This window comes from Mesoplodon densirostris, chromosome 10 (assembly GCF_025265405.1).
Source record: "Mesoplodon densirostris isolate mMesDen1 chromosome 10, mMesDen1 primary haplotype, whole genome shotgun sequence".
Taxonomy (NCBI): Eukaryota; Metazoa; Chordata; class Mammalia; order Artiodactyla; family Ziphiidae; genus Mesoplodon; species Mesoplodon densirostris.
Genome location: NC_082670.1, coordinates 14,817,883 through 14,837,847, shown reverse-complemented (window position 1 = coordinate 14,837,847; position 19,965 = coordinate 14,817,883). Strand labels below are relative to the sequence as shown.

Below are 19,965 nucleotides of genomic sequence, written 5' to 3'. Positions count from 1 at the left end.
TAATTTATTTTTAAAAAAGAGATGCATTTCTAAGGAATAATTTCCAATGAGCCCAATCTCTTGCATCTTCCCATTCATAGAAAAGCACTAAAATCATTAACTTGAGATGTCTTTTTTTTGTGATTAGCAGTAATCTTTTGATGTTTGACTACATGTTTTTGTTTGGGTTTTTCTGTTGTTGTTTTGTGGGTTTCGTTCAGCAAAAACTCCTATATATCCTGGCTCTTCCCTTACTTATTCAGAGCAGTTCCTCAGAGCTATCTGAGAGGCTGTCTCCCAGGCTATAGTCCTCAGTAAGTTCCCTGAATAAAAACGGAACTCGCGGCTTCCCTGGTGGCGCAGTGGTTGAGAATCTGCCTGCCAATGCAAGGGACACAGGTTTGAACCCTGGTCTGGGAAGATCCCACATGCCGTGGAGCAACTAAGCTCGTGCACCATAACTACTGAGCCTGCGCTCCAGAGCCCGTGAGCCACAACTACTGAGTCTGCGTGCCACAACTACTGAAGCCCGCGCGCCTAGAGCCCGTGCTCTGCAACGAGAGAAGCCACTGCAGTGAGAAGCCGGTGCACCACAACGAAGAGTAGCCCCTGCTCACCGCAACTAGAGAAAAGCTCGGGCACAGCAATGAAGACCCAAGGCAGCCAAAAATAAATTTATTAAAAAAAAAAAAAAAGTAACTCGCAACTTTTAGGTTGTGCGTTTTTCTTTGGTGGACAACATAAGTATTTTGAACTTTATTCCAAGTATGATGGGGAATCATTGGAGAGTCTTAAGCAAGCGAGTACCCAATCTGATAATTAAAACAAAAATACAAACAAATCACCTTGGCTGCTACGTGATTAGTAGGAGGTGGGGCTAGTAAAGTGGAAGCCACCTGACCAGTGAGGGACTATGTCAAAATCCAAGCAAGAGAGTGGACAGGATCTGCGTGACATCAGTAGAGTGAAAAACGGTTTAAAATTTGAGAGTATAAGTGAAAGGATTTGCTTATGTTTTCAGTAGGGGCACAAAAGGAAAAAAGAAGATTCAAAGAAAATGTTTAACTTTTGCCTTACAAACCGGAGTCCATTCAGGCAAATTTAACTGATCATATTTCTGTTAAGTTCGTCCAGTAAAAGGATACTTTGGGCAGACAGTGGTTGAGGACTTCGGGGGGGAAAAAATGAAGGGAATCAAATACAGTAACGGGGGAGCATTTGGGCGGGGGGAAGCACTGTGTTGTTGTTGTTTTCTTAAACAAAGCCAAAAGATGAGTTTATTGCAAGTGTTTCGACCTGCAAGCCCGGAAACTCAAGGGTATGGGAGCAATGTGTTCACTTTTACGTTGAGTTTTAAAGGATTCTGCGGAGCTGGCCTAGAACTCTGGGAGAAGAGTCTGGACTGGGTGATACCGTATTTCCTCTATTATAACAAACACACATGACTACCCCCTACATTTACAGGTCTGGAAATCTTTTTCTCTCCTGTGACTGTGAATTTTCAACGTGGTAGGGGCTTTTCCCTTGCGGTGCACCTTACAAGCGACGGGGTCCTCCGAAATACAGCAGATTAGGGAGTCATCACCAGCGTGATCTCTGGGACCCAAATGAGATCGCTCACTTAGTTACTCCCCTCAACCTCTGGGAAATACTGTAGCAGCGACTTCACGGGATGTAAACTTCTTCACCACCCTCCGCCCGCCCCCTCCCGGACCCGGGGCCGCTCCTCTTTTCCGGGAACGAGCCACGGAGACAATACACATGCAGGCCCTCTAGCGTTCTTCCGCTCGGCGCGGCCTCGCCGGCCCCGCGCCCGCTCCCGCACGCCGCCCGGGAAGCGGCCTGTCCGCTTTCCCGGCAGAACGCCGACCAGACGCCGGACGCCGCCGGGGCCGCCAGGGAGCGCGCGGCCCCTCCGCCCGCGGCCAGGGCGACCCTCGCGCCCCAGCCCGGGCCCAGCCCGCCGGGGCTTCCCACAGAGGCGCCGGCCCGCCCCGCCTCCCCCACTCCGCGCGCGCCAACTCCCAGCTCACGGCCCTGATTGGCCGCCGCATTCCCGCTTTCCTTCCCGAACCGCCATTTTGAAAATCTTGTTGATTCTGGGCAGCCGAGAGAGCGGCGCAAGCGTCACGCCAGCGAGCAGCCTGCGCGCGTTCTCCTCGGTTCCTGTCGCTGCCGCCCGGAGCGTCTTCGTGCTCTCGCGCGGCAGGCCCGCGGCGGCCGGGACCCGTGGTGAGGGCCGCGTTGGCGAAGGAGAGGCCGAGAGGGCGCGCGGGGCCCTCCCGCACCGCCGCGGCCATTTGGACGGCGGCCTGGGGCGGGGGAGGGGACGCGGGCGGCCGGCGGCGCGGGCCGGGCGGTGGGAGGGGCGGCTAGGCGCCCGCGCTTTCCCGCCTCAGGACGGTCGGACTGCCTGCGGGGCAAGAGGGAAGCCGCCCCCGGGGAGTGAGAGCAGCAGACCCGGCTACGCTGGGAGGCAACTTTGCGGTCAGGTTCCCCGCGGCTCCCGGGGGCGGCCGGCTGGGGCAGCCGCGTCCTTCCAGCCGGGGGCGAGGGGACCGAGACGTGTGGCTTCCTCCCCGCCCGCAGGTCCACAGCATGTCCTCCTCCGGCCCTGCTGCGGAGGGAGAGGGAGCCCCCTCCCAGCCCGCGTCCGAGAAAGAGCCCGAAATGCCCGGTCCGAGAGAAGAAAGTGAAGAGGAGGACGAGGACGACGAGGAGGAGGAGGAAGAGGAAGAGAAAGGTGGGGAGGAAGTCTCGTTCTTAGTGATCGATTTTACCGAAAACGGTTTTCTGGCTGTTTTTGCGCTTAGAGACGCTAAATCGGAGTGATTTCAGTAAGAATGTTTGCGGAATGAGGGGTTTTTTTGTGTTGAGCAGTAGCAGAGAAAATAACTTCGGGAATTCCAATTTTTAAAAAATTACTCGTTCCGTTGTTACTACTTTGGAGTGCAGTTTACTTCTCGCCAGCAACAGAGAAGTTCATAACATTTTATCATTTGACAGGAAGTTTGTGAGTTTCAGATCTGCTTTTTTAAAACTGCTAGCCTTGGGGGTTACTAAGGTAATGTCTTGTTTTTGCTAATTTAAGTACACGTCCTTTGCCTTTTGAAGTTATTGTAGGGTTCTAACCGAAATCATATATTAAGACTTGAAAAAATTATTAATACGAGTCTTGGAAATATTTTAACAGTTGTAATTTATTTGCCGAACTTCAGCAGACGTTCTTTTCAAAGGCTTAGGAGAGTTACTTTCACGGGGAAACCCCGGTGAAAGCTGTTGCTCCTTTAGAAAGTAGTTAAATACGAAAGCAGTGAACTGTGAAAGAAAGTTAAATGAGAGCTCAGTTCTGTCTCGGTTTTGGTGTTGAGAGAGAGCGGTAGTAGCCTCTTTGGACGCACGAAACCGAGGAGCCTTAAGAGAATTGAGTGGTATGCTGCGTCAGTTTATGCAGGATGCATGGGGCAGTGCCCCTTAGTTGTGCCAACTTCCTAAAATGTTTCTAACCGCTTAAAGCTCCGTGTCACAGATCTTAGCCTTCTCTCGTGGTGTTAGCCCAATCTAGGTTTGTTTAATATTTGACTACCGCTCAACCAAACTTGGGAAGAGGTTTGAGGTTTTCGTCCCAAACCCAGGTTTCACTGTCAAATTTTTTTTTTTTTTTAAGTCTAAACCAGTCCACCGTCAGCACTTTTTATAAATACAATCTGGGTTGAGATTACACGGTGTGCCTTTTGTTTGTCTAAAGTGGTATGTGCTCTGAGGGGAAGCATGTCCACGTTTAAGTACAAAAACGCTTAGGAAAAATATGAATTATTTTTAAATTATTCATAATATAACAACTGAAAATTGGCCGCAGTATCTCACTACTAGTCCAAGACTTTCTCAGCGCTTTTTCCTCCAATTTTTGGTTTTGGATGCCACGGAGATGATGAATTTCTTCACATCAGGAAGAAATTATAGAAGTCATGTAAAAATTCTATAAATGACCGGTACAGTAATGCTCGGGAGATTGATGGCAGTTTAAATTGTGATTTTTGTTTAACATGAAAATTTTAAAAAAATTAGCCCCAGGCAGTTCTATAGTTGTCCTAATTTATTATTGTTCTCCTTTTACTCATTTGAGGTGTTTGTGGAGCAGTCGAAATTGTGGATGTTTTTATCCTACTTGGCCCTGAAAATTTAACTCTACTACTGAGGCATCATAGAAACAAGGCACTGAAATTTGTGCCAAGTAAGGGGGTGGATTGACTTAGCTTGGCGGTGGTTTGGGGAGTGAGGGGAAGGGCGGTAGGAGATGCCTTGTAAAAGATGACTCCTAGGTTTCTGTCTTTGGCAGCTGGTGGATAATACTGCCATTTTCTGAAAGATTAGAATTCATGAAGGTGAGTGAGTTTGGAGATGATTATGACTTCTGTTTTGGATGCATTGAGATTGGTGCCTGTAGGACATGAAGTGGAGCTGTTCAGTTGACAGCCTGAAGCTCAAGAGAAGGCTCTGGACTGGAGGTAGACCAGGAAAGTCATTAGCTTATAGATGGTAATCAGCAGCAAGCAAAGGGCTTATATCACTCAGGGAAAGGAAGCCGAGTGGTCACCAGCGTTGCTTTAGAGTGCTTTCTCTCCACGCTGCACACCATTGCCAGCATACACCTGCTGGAATCCCTTTCTTTTTACTAATTCTTTGTGGGCAGATCCTTACGTCTCCAAATCTTACCTGTCCTTCAAAGCCAGATCCAATGTTTTGGTCCTTTTTCCATAATCGAAAAAGAATTACTCTTTCATCAACTCAGAGAACTTTAAATTATATCTTTCTTAAAGTGTATTATCATCTTCTACTTTGGAGTATATTTGTGTCTCACGGACCCCAGTAGACATGATCTCTTTCAAGAAATATTCAGTTTCTTAATCATCTATTGATGCCTCCTTAGTATCTAGTGCAACTTGGCACAAAACAGGCATGCAGGTGAATGAATGGAAGGACTTGCAGCAATCTATAGTGTCCTCTTATTTATCTGACTTTATCTCAGTCAGAAAGTAAATGGGTTTTAGAAAATCCAGCCTAGGGACTACCCTGGTGGCTCAGTGGTTAAGAATCTGCCTGCCAATGCAGGGGACATGGGTTCGAGCCCTGGTCCAGGAAGATCCCACATGCCTCAGAGCAGCTAAGCCCGTGTGCCACAACTACTGAGCCTGCGAGCCACAACTACTGAAGCCTGTGGGCCTAGAGCCTGTGCTCCGCAACAAGAGAAGCCACCGCAATGAGAAGCCTGCGCACCGCAACTAGAGAGAGCCTGTGTGCAGCAATGAAGACCCAACACAGCCAAAAAGAAAAAAAAAGAAAATCCAGCATAATGTTTAAATTGTAAAATATATATATTACCTAGCTCAGGAAAAAAAAAAGCAGTCCGGACTAAACATTGCAAAACTTTTTTACAGGGTTTTATGACCATTATTATGAACATCATTTATTGAACTACAAAGTAATACCCTCCCAATTGATTGACTTAAGTGTAAACTTGTAGAATTTTACCCTAGCCATAGTAACTCCAGGCTTCTCTGCCTTACTGTTGTTTTTCTTCTGTCAGCTTACTAAATTATTGCTTTGCCCTGAATATCTCTTGAAGTTCTTAAAATCTCGATCTAAACTTGCTGTTTTCTGATGTACGGTAAATGGAATCCCAATTAATAGAATTATGTCTAGTCAAATCGTAGGTTTAATGAGCACCTTGGCGATTTTTCACAAATAAAGTGACTGGACTTCCATAGCAATAATTGTAGCTGGATAGAAGTTTGTTTGCTTTCTGATTTTGTTTTTTAAACTGGTTCCCCTGTGGGATTGCCAGGTAAGTAAAGTGTTACTTTTAAAAAACTTCAGCAATGCTATTAACTTATCACATATTTTCATCTCTTTTGTATCATTTGCTTCTCAAAATCATGCTCAGGAGAAGAGTTTATGTTTATGTAATAAAGTTAATACCTTCTTTAAGCTTTTTGTTATTTAAGAAGTATTAAATTAATTTCTAGAAAAGAGTCTCATCGTGGAAGGCAAGAGGGAAAAGAAAAAAGTAGAGAGGTTGACAATGCAAGTCTCTTCCTTGCAAAGAGAGCCATTTACAATTGCACAAGGTAAGTTTATGTTCCTTTCATTTTATAGTGAAAATGCCTAAATGTACAAAACGATGGATAGCAGTGCTTATTAGTTTTTAGTGTTTACTAAGTAGTAATATGTAACTGGTGTAATTCTATTTAATTTGCCCTATTAGAGCAGAAGTTATATGTAAATTATGCTGTAAAAATAATTCTCATTAAATTAAATGTTCTAACACATAATGGGTATTTAACTTTAACATGGTATTTTTTCCTAGGAAAGGGGCAGAAACTTTGTGAAATTGAAAGGATACATTTTTTTCTGAGTAAGAAGAAAACGGATGAACTTAGAAATCTACATAAACTGCTTTACAACAGACCAGGCACAGTAAGACCTTTTTTATATCTTTTACCTAGTAGTATACTTATGTGTTAAAATACTTCACAATGGAAGCATAATTTTAGTTCTGGAAAGGACTTAAGCAATCAACTAGCTCAATCTCCATACCCTACAAGTGAGCCAGCTGACACACAGTTGAATGACTTATCACAGGACATGTAGCTGGATATTAGCCATTAGTATTTTAACATCCAGGGCTCTTTATACTGTAGTTGTTTTTAAGGCATACTAAAAGTTCACATTGTGAAATCAAAATTATGATGATTTTAGTGATTTTTAACTGTATTAGAAGAAATTTATTTTTTGGATTTTAAAAAAATTATATTTATTTATTTATTTGGCTGTGCTGGGTCTTAGTTGTGGCACGCGGGATCTAGTTCCCTGACCAGGGATCAAACCCAGGCCCCCTGTATTGGGAGCACGAAGTCTTAACCACTGGACCACGAGGGAAGTCCCTTTTTGGATGTTTCTAACCATTCAGAAATAAATGATACAGCATATTGTATCTCATTTTGAGGAAATATCTGTTAAATTAGGTGGTAATTTTTTTGCCAGTGTTAGAATAAATCAGTGTTTCATTTACTGAATTACTATACTGTACACACAACTTCAGTATTCCATGTAAGTGAGGAGACTTTGCTTTGAGCTGTGAGTGGACAAAGTAAAGTTTGACGGTGTTTGACTGTCTGAAGCATGGTAAAATTTATTTTCATGTGTGTTACCTCATTCGACCCTGACAACAATCTAATCTACACAAGTCCCATCACTGCTAAATGGTATTAACTTTTGGAAGTGCTTTGTTCTTTTTAAAGAATCAATCCCTGACTTTCTGTTGGAAAATAAGAAACATTACTAGCAACTTGTATTTAAAAGGAAAGGATGTCATTTTTTTTTTAAATGTTATTTATTTATTTTGGCCGCACCGCACAGCTTGTGGGATCTTAGTTCCCTGACCGGGGACTGAACCCGGGCCCTTGGCAGTGAGAGCATGGAGCCCTAACCACTGGACCGCCAGGGAGTAGGCTGTCTTTTTAGTAACTTTCCACATCCCCTGGTGCTGTCAGGTAACATTTAGTTGTGGTTTTATAATTACTAGTAAAAAATCCCAGACGAAATACATTTCAGTTCAAATTGTTATTTTCAAAGAATTGAGTTTGAACACTTTATAATGTTAATATTTTAGTAGCAAATACAGTTTTTCAATGTGAAGAAAAAATGTTGAATACACCAATATTATAATGTGGAGACAGGTGTGAAAATAAAGGTGTTGGCTTTGAAATTTTTTTGTGTACATTACTGGGTAATAAGTAGCATTAATAATAGGAGAAACATTTTCAGGTGTCCTCATTAAAGAAGAATGTGGGTCAGTTCAGTGGATTTCCATTTGAAAAAGGAAGTATCCAATATAAAAAGAAGGAAGAAATGTTGAAAAAGTAAGTTATTTTTATAAATATCATAGTTAACGTGCTTCAGACTTAATTTTAAACATTTAAATATAACTGCCCTTATGTTTTCAGTAGACTGCTGATTCTTTGCTTTAAATTCCAAGAGCATGTCATCATAAAGTATTAACTATTTCCGATAAATAGCGACTGTCAAGATTATTGAAAACTCAAAAGACATTTCTGTTTCTTAGAAGAATGATACAGGTAAATCATTCACACAGTCCAAAATTCAGGAGGTCCAAAGGAAATGTAGTGAAAACTCTTCCATTCCTGTTCCCTGCCAGCCACTCTGTTCTCCCACTTATAGGTACCGTTTAAACTATTTTGAAGTTAATCAATTTGATAGAAATCATTTCCATTCTAATGCAAACAAGATGATACATTCTTTAAAAAATTTTTTTTAATGTGATGATATATTCTTATAAGAGTTTTTGTTTGTTAAGTCACCTGTGGTTTAAAAACTCTTGAGTATTAAAGGTCATTACCTATACCTTCTTCAAGACATTGTCAGTAGGAATACTCAGGGGAAAATGTGTTGTTTAATCAGTCACCAGCCAGAAGAATTAACAAGTTTGTGAATTTTATAGTATTGAAAATTTTATGTTATATTTCAGTGAACTAAGTGAACTTATTTTCATATCACCTTTAAGATTTAATTGGTAAATGATGTTTTCCATTTATTAATAATTACATCTGGTTGTATTTTGTGCAGTAGTCAAGATTATCGGGGGAGTACTCCTAAGATTCAGAGAAACATTGGCTGTTTTCTTAATGTCTGTGGCTGAGCCAGTTTGGTTAGCTATTATCTTTATATTGTGGAGAATGTTTATAAACTTTCCTACATAATCACATTGGTTTCTTCCATTTTCTGTTTCAGATTTAGAAATGCCATGTTAAAGAGCATCTGCGAGGTTCTTGATTTGGAGCGGTCAGGTGTAAATAGTGAACTGGTGAAAAGGATCTTGAATTTCTTAATGCATCCAAAGCCTTCTGGCAAAGTGAGGATCACTTTTTACTATTTCAGTAACAAATCAGTTATTTGTAGTGTCTCCATTCTCTTTTTAATTAACATTGCCGTCAACATTCAGTAATATCTTTTACATTCAAAGAATATGCCTTCCGTTGACATCTGCAACAATTTCATGATAGAAATAACAGAGAAGGCATACGGATGTGTTTTCCCTTATCAGATGTAAAGGATGTAAGATTAAGAAAAATAATTGTTGGGCCTCCCTGGTGGCGCAAGTGGTTGAGAGTCCGCCTGCCGATGCAGGGGATACGGGTTCGTGCCCCGGTCTGGGAGGATCCCATATGCCGCGGAGCGGCTGGGCCCGTGAGCCATGGCCGCTGAGCCTGCGCGTCCGGAGCCTGCGCGTCCGGAGCCTGTGCTCCGCGACGGGGGAGGCCACAACAGTGAGAGGCCCGCATACCGCAAAAAAAAAAAAAAAAAAAAGAAAAATAATTGTTAACTAAATGTCAAATGGGACAGAAATACAAAGGAAATATCCAGAGTTATGTATATAGAAGGCACTTGAACAGAAACAGGTTGAGCTGAGGGTGAGGTGTTGGGCTGGTGAGGGAGGGTGTGTGACCTATAATCAGATCAGGAAAGGCAGGATGGTGTATTAAAGCTGGATATTTACTAGATACTGGAATAAGGTTATGAGAAAGTGACAGAAAAAAGCTGGCTCTTTGAAGTTTCTTGGACTATATTTCCAGAATCATCAAGAGAGCCCAGGAGCTGGACAGGGAAGTAAAAGTCTTATAGTTTTCACTACTCTTCTAAAATCTGGATTAGGTGTGCCCTGATTGTTTAACAGTAACAAAGGACATCACTGAGTTAAAATGTTTATTGAAGTGTTAATTATATGACCTTGCATTTTCAGTTTGTTTTCAATCTTTTAGCAGATATTTTCATATTTTCTCATTTTGATAGGAAAGAAATTGGGAAGAGATCTAGAGGGCCTAGGAGTTCAGGGGAACACCATCAGTGAGGGGAGAAGGGCATTAAGATTAGAAACGAGAAAATAGCTCTGGGACTTTTATTTTTGTCTGCTCTTGGTCCTGTTGACCATTAGCTGGATAGTGATACTTAAGGATATTTTTGTCATACAGCTGCAAACTGAAGGCGTATGGTAATGGGGGAGGAGGTGTTCTAGTTGATTTATTTAAAAGATGAGTTTGAACACTATTTCCCCAGAAGCAATTACTAAGTTGCCTGAGTTATGAGGGATATGTTTATATTCAACGTTTCCTCAGTGATTTTCAAATGTGTTAGTCTCATGACCCCATTACTCTTTTAAAATCAATGAGGACCTCAAGAGCTTTTGTTTATGTGGGTTATTTTGATATTTACTGTATTCTAAATTAAAACTGAAGTTCTAAAATAACAACAGGCTCACTACATGTTAAAAGTAATATTTTGTATGAAAAATAACTCTACAAGATTCTAATGAGAAGAATGGCATTCTGTTTTTGCAAATCTGTTTATGTCTGGCTTAAGAGAAGACAGCTCTATTCTCATTTGCTTCTGCATTTCCTTTTGTTGCAATGTATTGATTTGCTTGAAGTACATGAAGAAAATCCAGCCACACACAGCTATGTATCTAGAAAAAGGAGGGATATTTTAAAAACCCTTCCAGATAATTGTGGATAGTCTCCTTTGATATAACACCAAAACTCTACAGTGGGGAGGTTCTTAAAGGTTAGTTGTAATGTGGTATCTAAAACCATGTTAATAAACTTGGACCTTTTATCTGTGCATATTTTGTAATATGCAGTCTCCATTTGGAAAATGTTGGTTCCTTGAATTATGCATATCTTCCAAATGCTGGCGCATTTCATTGAACACTGTCAAAAAGTCACATTCATTAATATAACCATTGTCTCATCAGGAAAAAAAAAAATCTTTAGGTATTGGGAGGCTGTCAGGTCCATGATAGTGGATGTGAACTTTCCAAAATTTTAATTTTCACTTGAAATTTTGAAATTTATCATTGGCAATAAATACTGTCAGGTTTTTTTTTGAGGTAACAGGCTCACATTTATTTCTGAGACTATGTCTATCGAATACCTAAGTCTGAATAGGCATAGTTTTTAAATTATTCTTTTAAAAGTGATATTCCATGAAAAAAGGTAGCTTAGTTCACTGCTCAGTTGTGCAAGTGCTTTTCCTTGAGAAGATCAGTGAACTTCCTTATGTAGCCAAAGTACTCTATGTGTACCTCCCATTTTGTTACACAGTTGTTATAAAGACATGTACTCAAAGGTTGAGAGTTAACACAGTATTTACTGTTTCATCAAGAACTGGTGTGTGGTTGTGAGGAATATGACTACAAACACAGTTTGCTGCCTCCATCTTGATAAGGTACCAGTAGGTTTACCCACCTTTGCTTTTTGCACAATTACTACAAATGTCAACGCAGTGAAAAGAGTGAATAAATAATGCCTTGGTATTATTATGAAAATAGTTCTGACCTTTTGGAAAGGTCTCAGGAAACCGCAGGTTCCATGAACCAGACTTTGAGAACCACTGTTTTATCCTTTTTTATGGAATCTTACTCTTACATCCATTTTTCATATCTGATTCTGTGATGATTACTCCTTAATCTAATGGTATCAATCTCAGGCTATCTTCTGTGCTACCATATGCTTGCATCATTTAAGGAAAACACTATAAAGTCATTAATACTAATTTTTTCTGCTCTAGAATAGTCTTAAAATTATTGATTTAACATTGTTTTACTATCTTTTTGTACTTCTAGCTTGACTGTTAATCAGATTTTGTTTCCAAAAAGGGATGATGCTCTTGACATTGGATTCTGATTAATAGATTCAGCTATTTTTAGAACCAGTATAGGAAAGCTCTAAGGCGTTTATATATTATTACTTCTTAAAAATGAAAGTCTCTTCATTTATTTTTAGAAGTTGCATTTTCTTGATTGGTTTCTTGAATGATGCAGCATTCTTTCACTTTCTTGTATAAATTTATCCAGCACCCACTCCAGTCCTCATCTTACTGATTTCACATACAGATTATATTCTTATAACCTGCATCTGGTTTCTGAGCTGACATAGGGATATCACATTTTTCAAATATATTCATGTCTTGGATTTCATTTAGTGAGTGGTGAGAGTTTGGACGGTGAGTTACCTTTTCTCCAAACAAGCATATCAAAGAATTTATCCAGATGGATTTGTTTCCTGGTAATAGGTGGTAATGGCAGTAGTTCACATAACAAGGTTATCTGTATACATTCTAGGAGGTTTCTTGTGGAGAACCTCTCTGAGAAATACCTTTGGTCCACTAACTTATTTTCTGGAGGTACCTAGATTGGCTGTTTTCCAGTCTATCTTTAGAGAAGGGTAGGTTGTTTGGGCAAGCTAGAGGCTGTCCTGTGGGTTGTAGATAGCCTGAAAATGCCACATTACAATACAAAGCAGCCACCTTTTCTTAATTTTTGTACAGGTAACAGTGACCCCTAAGACTGAAAGTTCCTGGAAGAGAAGGGACCTGTGGTTCTGCTAGTTTCATGAGAGATAGCTTAAAGTTTACAGTAACATTTATACAATCGCGTATCTTAAGGTTACGTTACAGAATTTTCCTTGTTGTAGAAAATAACATAGGCAAAAATAAAGACAAGAGATGCCCATGATTTTAGAAGTAAATTTTGATTCCTTAGTCTGTCTTTTCAGATCCTTTATGCAAGGTTATTTTATAGTCTTCAATTTCAGAAGTTAGTAAATACTCCCCTAAGAAAGCATTTAAAAATTAAATTTGTTAGTTAATCAAATTATTTTCCTCTCTGCTTTTTAAATATACATGGTTTAATTGAATATCAGTAATGGCAGTGGCACTTATTTTGTGGTTCTTAATTCGTTTCATAATTAACATGCTGAACACTTATTGCATATGTAAAATCATCAGTGAGAATATAATCCTGGCATTATTGAAAGTAGAACCCATAGGTAATATGAATATAAACTATATGTTTCATAAATTCAAGATGTGTAAAGTGAGGTTTTATTTCCTTTATGGATGATTCCTCCTGGTCGATTAGTGGGTCCCCTGAAACAAGAAGGCAGTGACAGTTTTAATGCTTGTAGGAGTGAAATAAATAGCAAGTCTAACTGAAAATATCGTCTTGATGAAGTATAAACAAATATCTGAACTTAACACAGTGTGCACTTGGGCTTCTAGTCCCGTATCAGAATGTAGAACACATACTTCTTTCAAATATGTGAAGAGTCTCTTGCCTAGAACCTAAGGTTCTAAAAAAATGAAAGCGTATTGGTAGTGCAGACAAAAAGGTTGACGTGACACATGAAGTTAAAGATGAATTCTCTGTAAAGCTGCTAAGCTTGGAAATAAAATTTCTTGAGACAGGAACAAGAAGAATTGAGTTGAGAAGTAGTTATCTTGGAAATATAATACCTCATTGACTTGGAAATATAATACCTCATTGATGTTATCCTTATTTTATGCAGCCATTGCCAAAATCTAAAAAGACTTCTAGCAAAGGCAACAAGAAGGAACGGAACAGTTCTGGAATGTCCAGGAAAGCTAAGCGAACCAAATGTCCTGAAATTCTGTCAGATGAATCTAGCAGTGATGAAGAGGAAAAGAAAAACAAAGAAGAGTCTTCAGATGATGAAGATAAAGAAAGTGAAGAGGAGGTAAAATGTTGGGGGTTTTTCCTCATTTCTTTCCATGGAGAGAGTTAAATACTCCTGCTATATAATAGATTAAGACAGAAAGCATAGATTTGAAGGAACTATATGTGTACCATGTTGTTTTTAATTCCAAAGACACAGAAATGATTAAGGTAAGCCCTTTCTTTCTCTTAAGGAGCTTTTAGTTTTATTGCCATGCCAGAGTGTAAGAGTTGGAAAAGAATGAGGTTGCTGTGCACTAGGTTTGAGCTGGACCTTGAAGACTAGAGTAGGTAAATGAAGGGGGAGGCGTACATATCCTGACAGGAGCACAAAGGAGACTTAAAGAAATTTTTCATAGTATATTAATATTTTATGATTGACTTGCACCATTTTATTCTGCTTTATGCAAAAAGCAAGGGGTTTAAGGACCACCGTTTTATCTCAGTTTGGGATTATTTAATGAGACTAGTGGCATTTGAAGTTTATTTGATTGGTGGGCAAATTTTGTGTCACTTAGGAATGCCTGTCATTTTCTTTTACTTGGGAGTATTCATAAAAGGTTGAGAATATTTAGTTTCCGAAGAAAAACTTCGGGAAGAGGAGAGCTGCTGAACCATGTAAGGGGTTAGCTTTACCCTCTCCTTAATATGTATCTTCAGTCAAGTAGATGAGGGAGAGGGTACAAGGAGGTGATTTCCTGTTATTGTTAACCGTGTTTTGCTGGCTCCGTTTTAACTTGTTTTGGTGCTCTCTTTAATGATCAGAACTTGCTCTGTAAATTGGGTAATCCCCCTTGTCTTATGTAGGGGCTTGATTAAGGTGGCTTGACATTTTGGACCAAGATGATTCTTTGGTGTTGGAGGGCTGTCTTGTGCATTGCAGAGTGTTTGCCCACTAGATGCCGGTAGCACATCCCTGCCCCCAGCCTCCAGCTGTGAAAACCAAAACTGTCTCTAGACATTGCCAAATGTCCCCTGAGGGCAAAATCACCTTCAGTTGATAACTGCTGGATTAGAGAGAATAAAGATGTGGTGAACTGTGATTTTATAGGTGTGCATTTTGTGTATACTTGTCTTTAGGTATTTAAAATCCATGCTTGTTTTAATGTCAGATTTTATAAAGACTTCTATAAAGCTAAGTATAGAATGCTTCATAATTTTAAAAAGGATACTACAGATCCAGCAGGTGTTTCATAACTAGTATCTTGATATATTTTTGGTGTGAAGGAAGATGAGTAATCTGAGCACTAGGGTTTTTATGGAATAGATTTTAAGGACATGTAGGAGGAAAATGTGTTATTTATATGTGAATATAAATAGTAGCAATTTTGCAGTAATAGATTTCCTCATTCAACAAATTTTTGGTTATCTACTATTGTGTATTCACTACGCTTCCCAAGACCTTTTTAAAGGCAGACTTAAAGCATGAAAAGTTGTCGTAGAATATAAACATCTAATATTTTTGTAGAAGCAAGATGATTAGGAGCATGGCCTTTGGAAACTGGGTTCAAATCCCAGCTGTACTCTGATTATCACTGTTTGACTTTGGGCAAGTTAGTTATAAATTCTGTACCTCAGTTTCCCATCTTTAAAATGGGGATAATGATAGTACCAGCCTCCAAGGGTTGTATTAAGTGCCTTTATTTAAAGCACTTAGAGTAGTACTTGCCACAAATACTATATAAGTATTAGCTGCTGCTATTACTATTAGTATTAAGATGACATTTTACCATATGCAAGGTTTATAAATCCAGTCTTCTTGTCATTACTAAGGTGCAGGTTAAAAAGTGAGGATATTTTACACTCGTTTTCTCATTTGCTTTCCAGATTATTGTCCCTTTGTTCTGAATAGAGTTAGTTGACATCTGTGAATGTAGATGACTCCTGATTTATAACCATATTGGTTCCTGGAAAATGATCACAAATGGAACTGTCCCACTACAAATCAAAGCCTTTCTTTCTACATTGCCTTAAACAAGGATCATTTGCTAGAAACCCAGGTCAAATGATGAAAATCCATGGAGAAAAAAAAACACAAAAATGCCTTTCAAACATTAAGTATAGGGGCTTCCCTGGTGGCGCAGTGGTTGAGAGTCTGCCTGCCGATGCAGGGGACACGGGTTCGTGCCCCGGTCCGGGAGGATCCCACATGCCGCGGTGCGGCTGGGCCCGTGAGCCATGGCCGCTGAGCCTGCATGTCCGGAGCCTGTGCTCTGCAGCGGGAGAGGCCACAGCGGTGAGAGGCCCGCGTACCACAAAAAATTAAAAATAATAATAATAATAAATTAAAATAAAATAAAACATTAAGTATATAAAGTCACACAATATAAAAGCTATATCATAATGCTCTGTTTTCTGCTTAGGTTTTTCTACTTGGGCTGGTATTGACAGACTTCATAAAATATAATGCCAATAAAATCTGGACTGAGAAATCTTTCTTTTTTCCTGATAAATCACCCTCTAGCAAACATAGGTATTCTTCATTTCTTTAAAGACTCCTTCAAATTTAGGGCCATCCTCCTCAAAAACTTTATTGCTGATTCCATTGCTGTGAAAGGCTCTGATTGCCTTTGAAAGGTAAGTGCCGGCAGGAAGGATAGTATTTCTATATTTCTTTGTTTTCCCTTATTCTATTTTTTTGAAGAGTCTGTTAAGTGGCATTCTTGCTAGGGACTTCATAAACTGAGGTATTTTGGGTCAGTACTATGAAAGGACCTCTTTTCTAAGAGGCTATACAGAGGAATTGCAGGTTGATTGGAAAAGTTGAGGATTGCTTATAGATGTAATATTTTTTGCAGATTTTTTTTTCATGGAAAATTACTGGGTTAATATTATTTATTTTTATTTCCTGAAATGAAATTTTCCTTCATAGATAAGACTTCTCCCTGTTAAGATCAGCTTCTTGTTCTATTTTAGATTCTTGGAGTAAATAACTGAGCTTGTTTCTTGTTTCCTCTGTAAATTGAGAGCTTTGGACCAAATAATCTATTTCATATTGCTGAAGTCAGAAGTTTTAAGCAGAAATCCAGTTCAAGTTATAGTTGTTCATTAGCCAGTTATATGAGGCTGAATATTATTCACCTGCTACTTTCCACATTTAGCTGTGTGAAAGAGTAGGATACTTAATTTATAAGTAAATATTATTTTTAAAATGTGGGTTTGAAATGACTGAAAACTGCAGTTAAAACAGAATTGGCAGGGTTTTTAGGGGTTTTTTTAAGTCTTTTATATGAAATATGTCACATTTATAGCATGTTAGCCAGCAATTGCTAAGACATTTTGTTTGAGGTTCTCTGTACCTATACCTCTGTTTCTATGATATGCAGTGAGCTGTTCACAGCGATTTTTAATTCTGTTTTTCTTTAGAATTAATTCAAATAAGAAGGTGCTCTTTCTGAGTGTGACCTGGGTAATAATTCCTTTATAAAAGAGCTGGTCTAGGGCTTCCCTGGTGGCGCAGTGGTTGAGAGTCCGCCTGCCGATGCAGGGGACACGGGTTCGTGCCCCGGTCCGGGAGGATCCCACATGCCGCGGAGCGACTGGGCCCAAGAACTGGTCTAAACTTCTTTATCACCTTGGCTCTTGGACATTTGCTTACTTAGGGCAGTAGAAGGAAAGCAATTTGGAACCAGGAAGAAACTGATAGATGAGGTTTTTGGTTTTTTTTTTTTTGCAGTACGCGGGGCGGCCCCTCCTGTTGCGGAGCACAGGCTCCGGACGCGCAGGCTCAGCGGCCATGGCTCGGGCCCAGCCGCTCCGTGGCATGTGGGTTCCTCCTGGACCAGAGCACGAACCCGTGTCCCCTGCATCGACAGGCGGACTCTCAACCACTGCACCACCAGGGAAGCCCTAGATGAGGTTTCTTTAGAATGAGAGAATAGAGGTTTAATTATTTTCTGTAAACTTATTATGAAAATCAACTGATTTACACATTGGAGTAGATCTTTAGGGGAGGATTCCCGAAATGAACCAGTGAGATGAAACCATACTCAGGCATGCTGTTCACAACAGGTATTACCTTAGGTACAGAGAAATTATTGAGAGTACAGAAAGAAGAAAGGAGAAGCAGTGCTCTTCACATTAGAGAAAACAATTCTAATTCTATTTTAGACCCTTAAAAGCTAGCTTAATGCTTCTTCAGTTTTTGTTTCCTAGTGTTTTTATAAATACTCTTTATCTCTAGGAAAGTATAAAACAGACTATGGATATTTACTTTGTGAGTATTGAATTTATCTGAATGTTCCCAGGTACATCAGGAATATCTTCAGCTCTGAATACTTAAAAGCCCTACTGATAATGTCCAAAACAGGAGTTCCCTTTTTCTTTCAGGACAAGAAGTCCACAGAGAGGCAATTCTGGGCCAGTAGAGCGGCTCAAGAAAGGTACTGAGAATTTGGGGACTGTCTCTTCCTGAGCCACCATCTTTACATGTGGCATTAAACCTCATGATCTCAGGATGATTGTTTTACCTTTAGGCATTGTATCCCTGTTCCAGATAAAAAAAAGAGTAAAGGGATTTCTTCTAGTGATGTTTTGGCTTTTTCCCCCCCTGGCAGGGATACCTTTTACCAGAGATCTCCATGTACATCTCATTGGCCGAAACTTTTTACCCAGCCACCTCTAATTGTAGGGGAGGCTAGTAAGACCCAAGTGTTAGCTTTCCTGCGTCTATAGGAGGAAGGCAGATAAAAAGTGTGATGTTGAGTGAGCCATCCTACAATGTTTACCAAGTGAGAGAAATTTTCAGTTATAGTTTTGATAAACATTTGGACCATTTGAGGAATTATTTGGTAGTGGTGGGAGGGTGAACGTGAAAGCTTTGTTAGTCCTTAAATATGTTCTAAAAAATAAGAATTCCCCCATCTCAATCTGATCAGAGGAATTGCTGAATTATATAAACTATTGAAACCTTTTGTTGGAAGGCAAAATTGAATAATTACCACAATAAAATCTGTTTAGGGTTAAACTTGCTTTCATAATCTTTTGTGGAATATAGCAGGGTTTGCACATTCTTTACTCTTGGCGCTCTCGAGTTTTCTCAGCCAAGTTGTTAAAAGAATAGTGTATTTTAAGCTAATACTTATTTTGTTCATCTGTTCACCCAGTACAACCTTTCTGCTGTGAGGACAGGATTCTGGCTCTGTGACAGGCGTCTTTTTGGGAGACCCTCCTTCAATAGCCCTGCTGCCTATAAAAGATAGGTAAGCCTTCCCCCAAGAATTTTTTTTTTTGCCTTCCTTCAAAAAGTGCTCGGGTCATTCCTCTGATTCTATACCTTCACGGTTATCAGACACATGGAAAATCTCCTTCAGATTTCTTAAAATTTATATTACTACAGTACATTGTAAAAAGTTTAGATGACAGTACGTTGTACTACCTGAAATTAATGGCAGCTCTCAGTTTTATCTGTTTTCCTTTAGCACATAAAAAAATACCTGCAGTATTGGATGGTCCTGATTGAACCACTCACAGCATATTCAAAAATGGCAAGCCAGAATCTTAGAAATAAATCCCATGAGAATTTGGAAACTAGCTTTTTTTTTTTTCCACCTCATTTTTTCCCATACATTTTGCTAAAAGACTCAGTCTTGCCTCCTATTTGATTGAATAATAAAGGTGTTAAGTATCATAAGTACTTCCAACATTTTTACTTTATAATGCCATGTACTGTTTAATTACTGAAATATTCAGAATATTTTTTAAAAGACTTAAAATAGGGGGCCAGTACTTGGTTTTAATGTAATCACTTTTCGATTGCTCAGTTCAATAAATAGTGTGCTAAGTGCTGTTGGGGTTACAGAAGACATTTTCCTACCCAAATACCATTTGATTGATGCTTAATATAGGATTTCAAAAGAAAGAGAATCTCTGTGTGTTGATGAGTGAAAGCTTTGGGGAGAGATGGAAGAAATACCAATTGAAATTGACCTTGGGGATAGAAAGGAAAGTTGGACACATGAACAAAGATGGGGAGTAGGAAAGTACTGTGACAGACACGCTTGTTTGTGGTTAGGTAGTTTGTCCAGAAGTAAAGCAGTTAGAGATGAAGCTAGAGCAACATATCTTGAAGCCAGACTATAGAGAACCCACGTGGTTGGGCATGCCTATGTAATACAACCTTTGGGGGTAGATTGATCATTCTCCTTCCTTCAGAATGGTTGTCTTATTCTACCTGAGCATTTTGCTAAGTGGGGAAAAGAGACATGGCCTCTGTCTTCCAGGAACTGACAGTCTATCTGGGGAGAAGTGCCACTCATTCATTCCATAAGCATTTATTGGTGTGTAACGAGGAGGATACTGTTGAGATCTGCTGTGTGCCATGTACTTTCACACCTTGCTTCTTATTTAGTCTTGACTCCATGAGAGAAAGTGATATATCCTCATTTTTGTACTTTGAA

General features: G+C 39.7%; 1 protein-coding gene across 2 annotated transcripts in view; it reads left to right on the top strand.

The window, feature by feature from the left end:
* Nucleotides 1–1,902: 1,902 nt before the first annotated feature.
* DEK (DEK proto-oncogene) overlaps nt 1,903–19,965 on the top strand; it is a 30,464-nt gene continuing 12,401 nt past the window's right edge. The window contains exons 1-7 of one of the 2 annotated variants that reach the window (XM_060109143.1): nt 1,903–2,211; nt 2,569–2,722; nt 6,006–6,107; nt 6,347–6,456; nt 7,807–7,901; nt 8,791–8,911; nt 13,401–13,589. In XM_060109143.1, the coding sequence (XP_059965126.1) occupies nt 2,578–2,722; nt 6,006–6,107; nt 6,347–6,456; nt 7,807–7,901; nt 8,791–8,911; nt 13,401–13,589 (762 nt within the window). In that variant the 5' untranslated portion in view covers nt 1,903–2,211; nt 2,569–2,577. Of the gene's footprint in view, nt 2,212–2,361; nt 2,467–2,568; nt 2,723–6,005; nt 6,108–6,346; nt 6,457–7,806; nt 7,902–8,790; nt 8,912–13,400; nt 13,590–19,965 lie in introns of those variants that run through there. The other variant, XM_060109144.1, reaches the window with a different exon arrangement.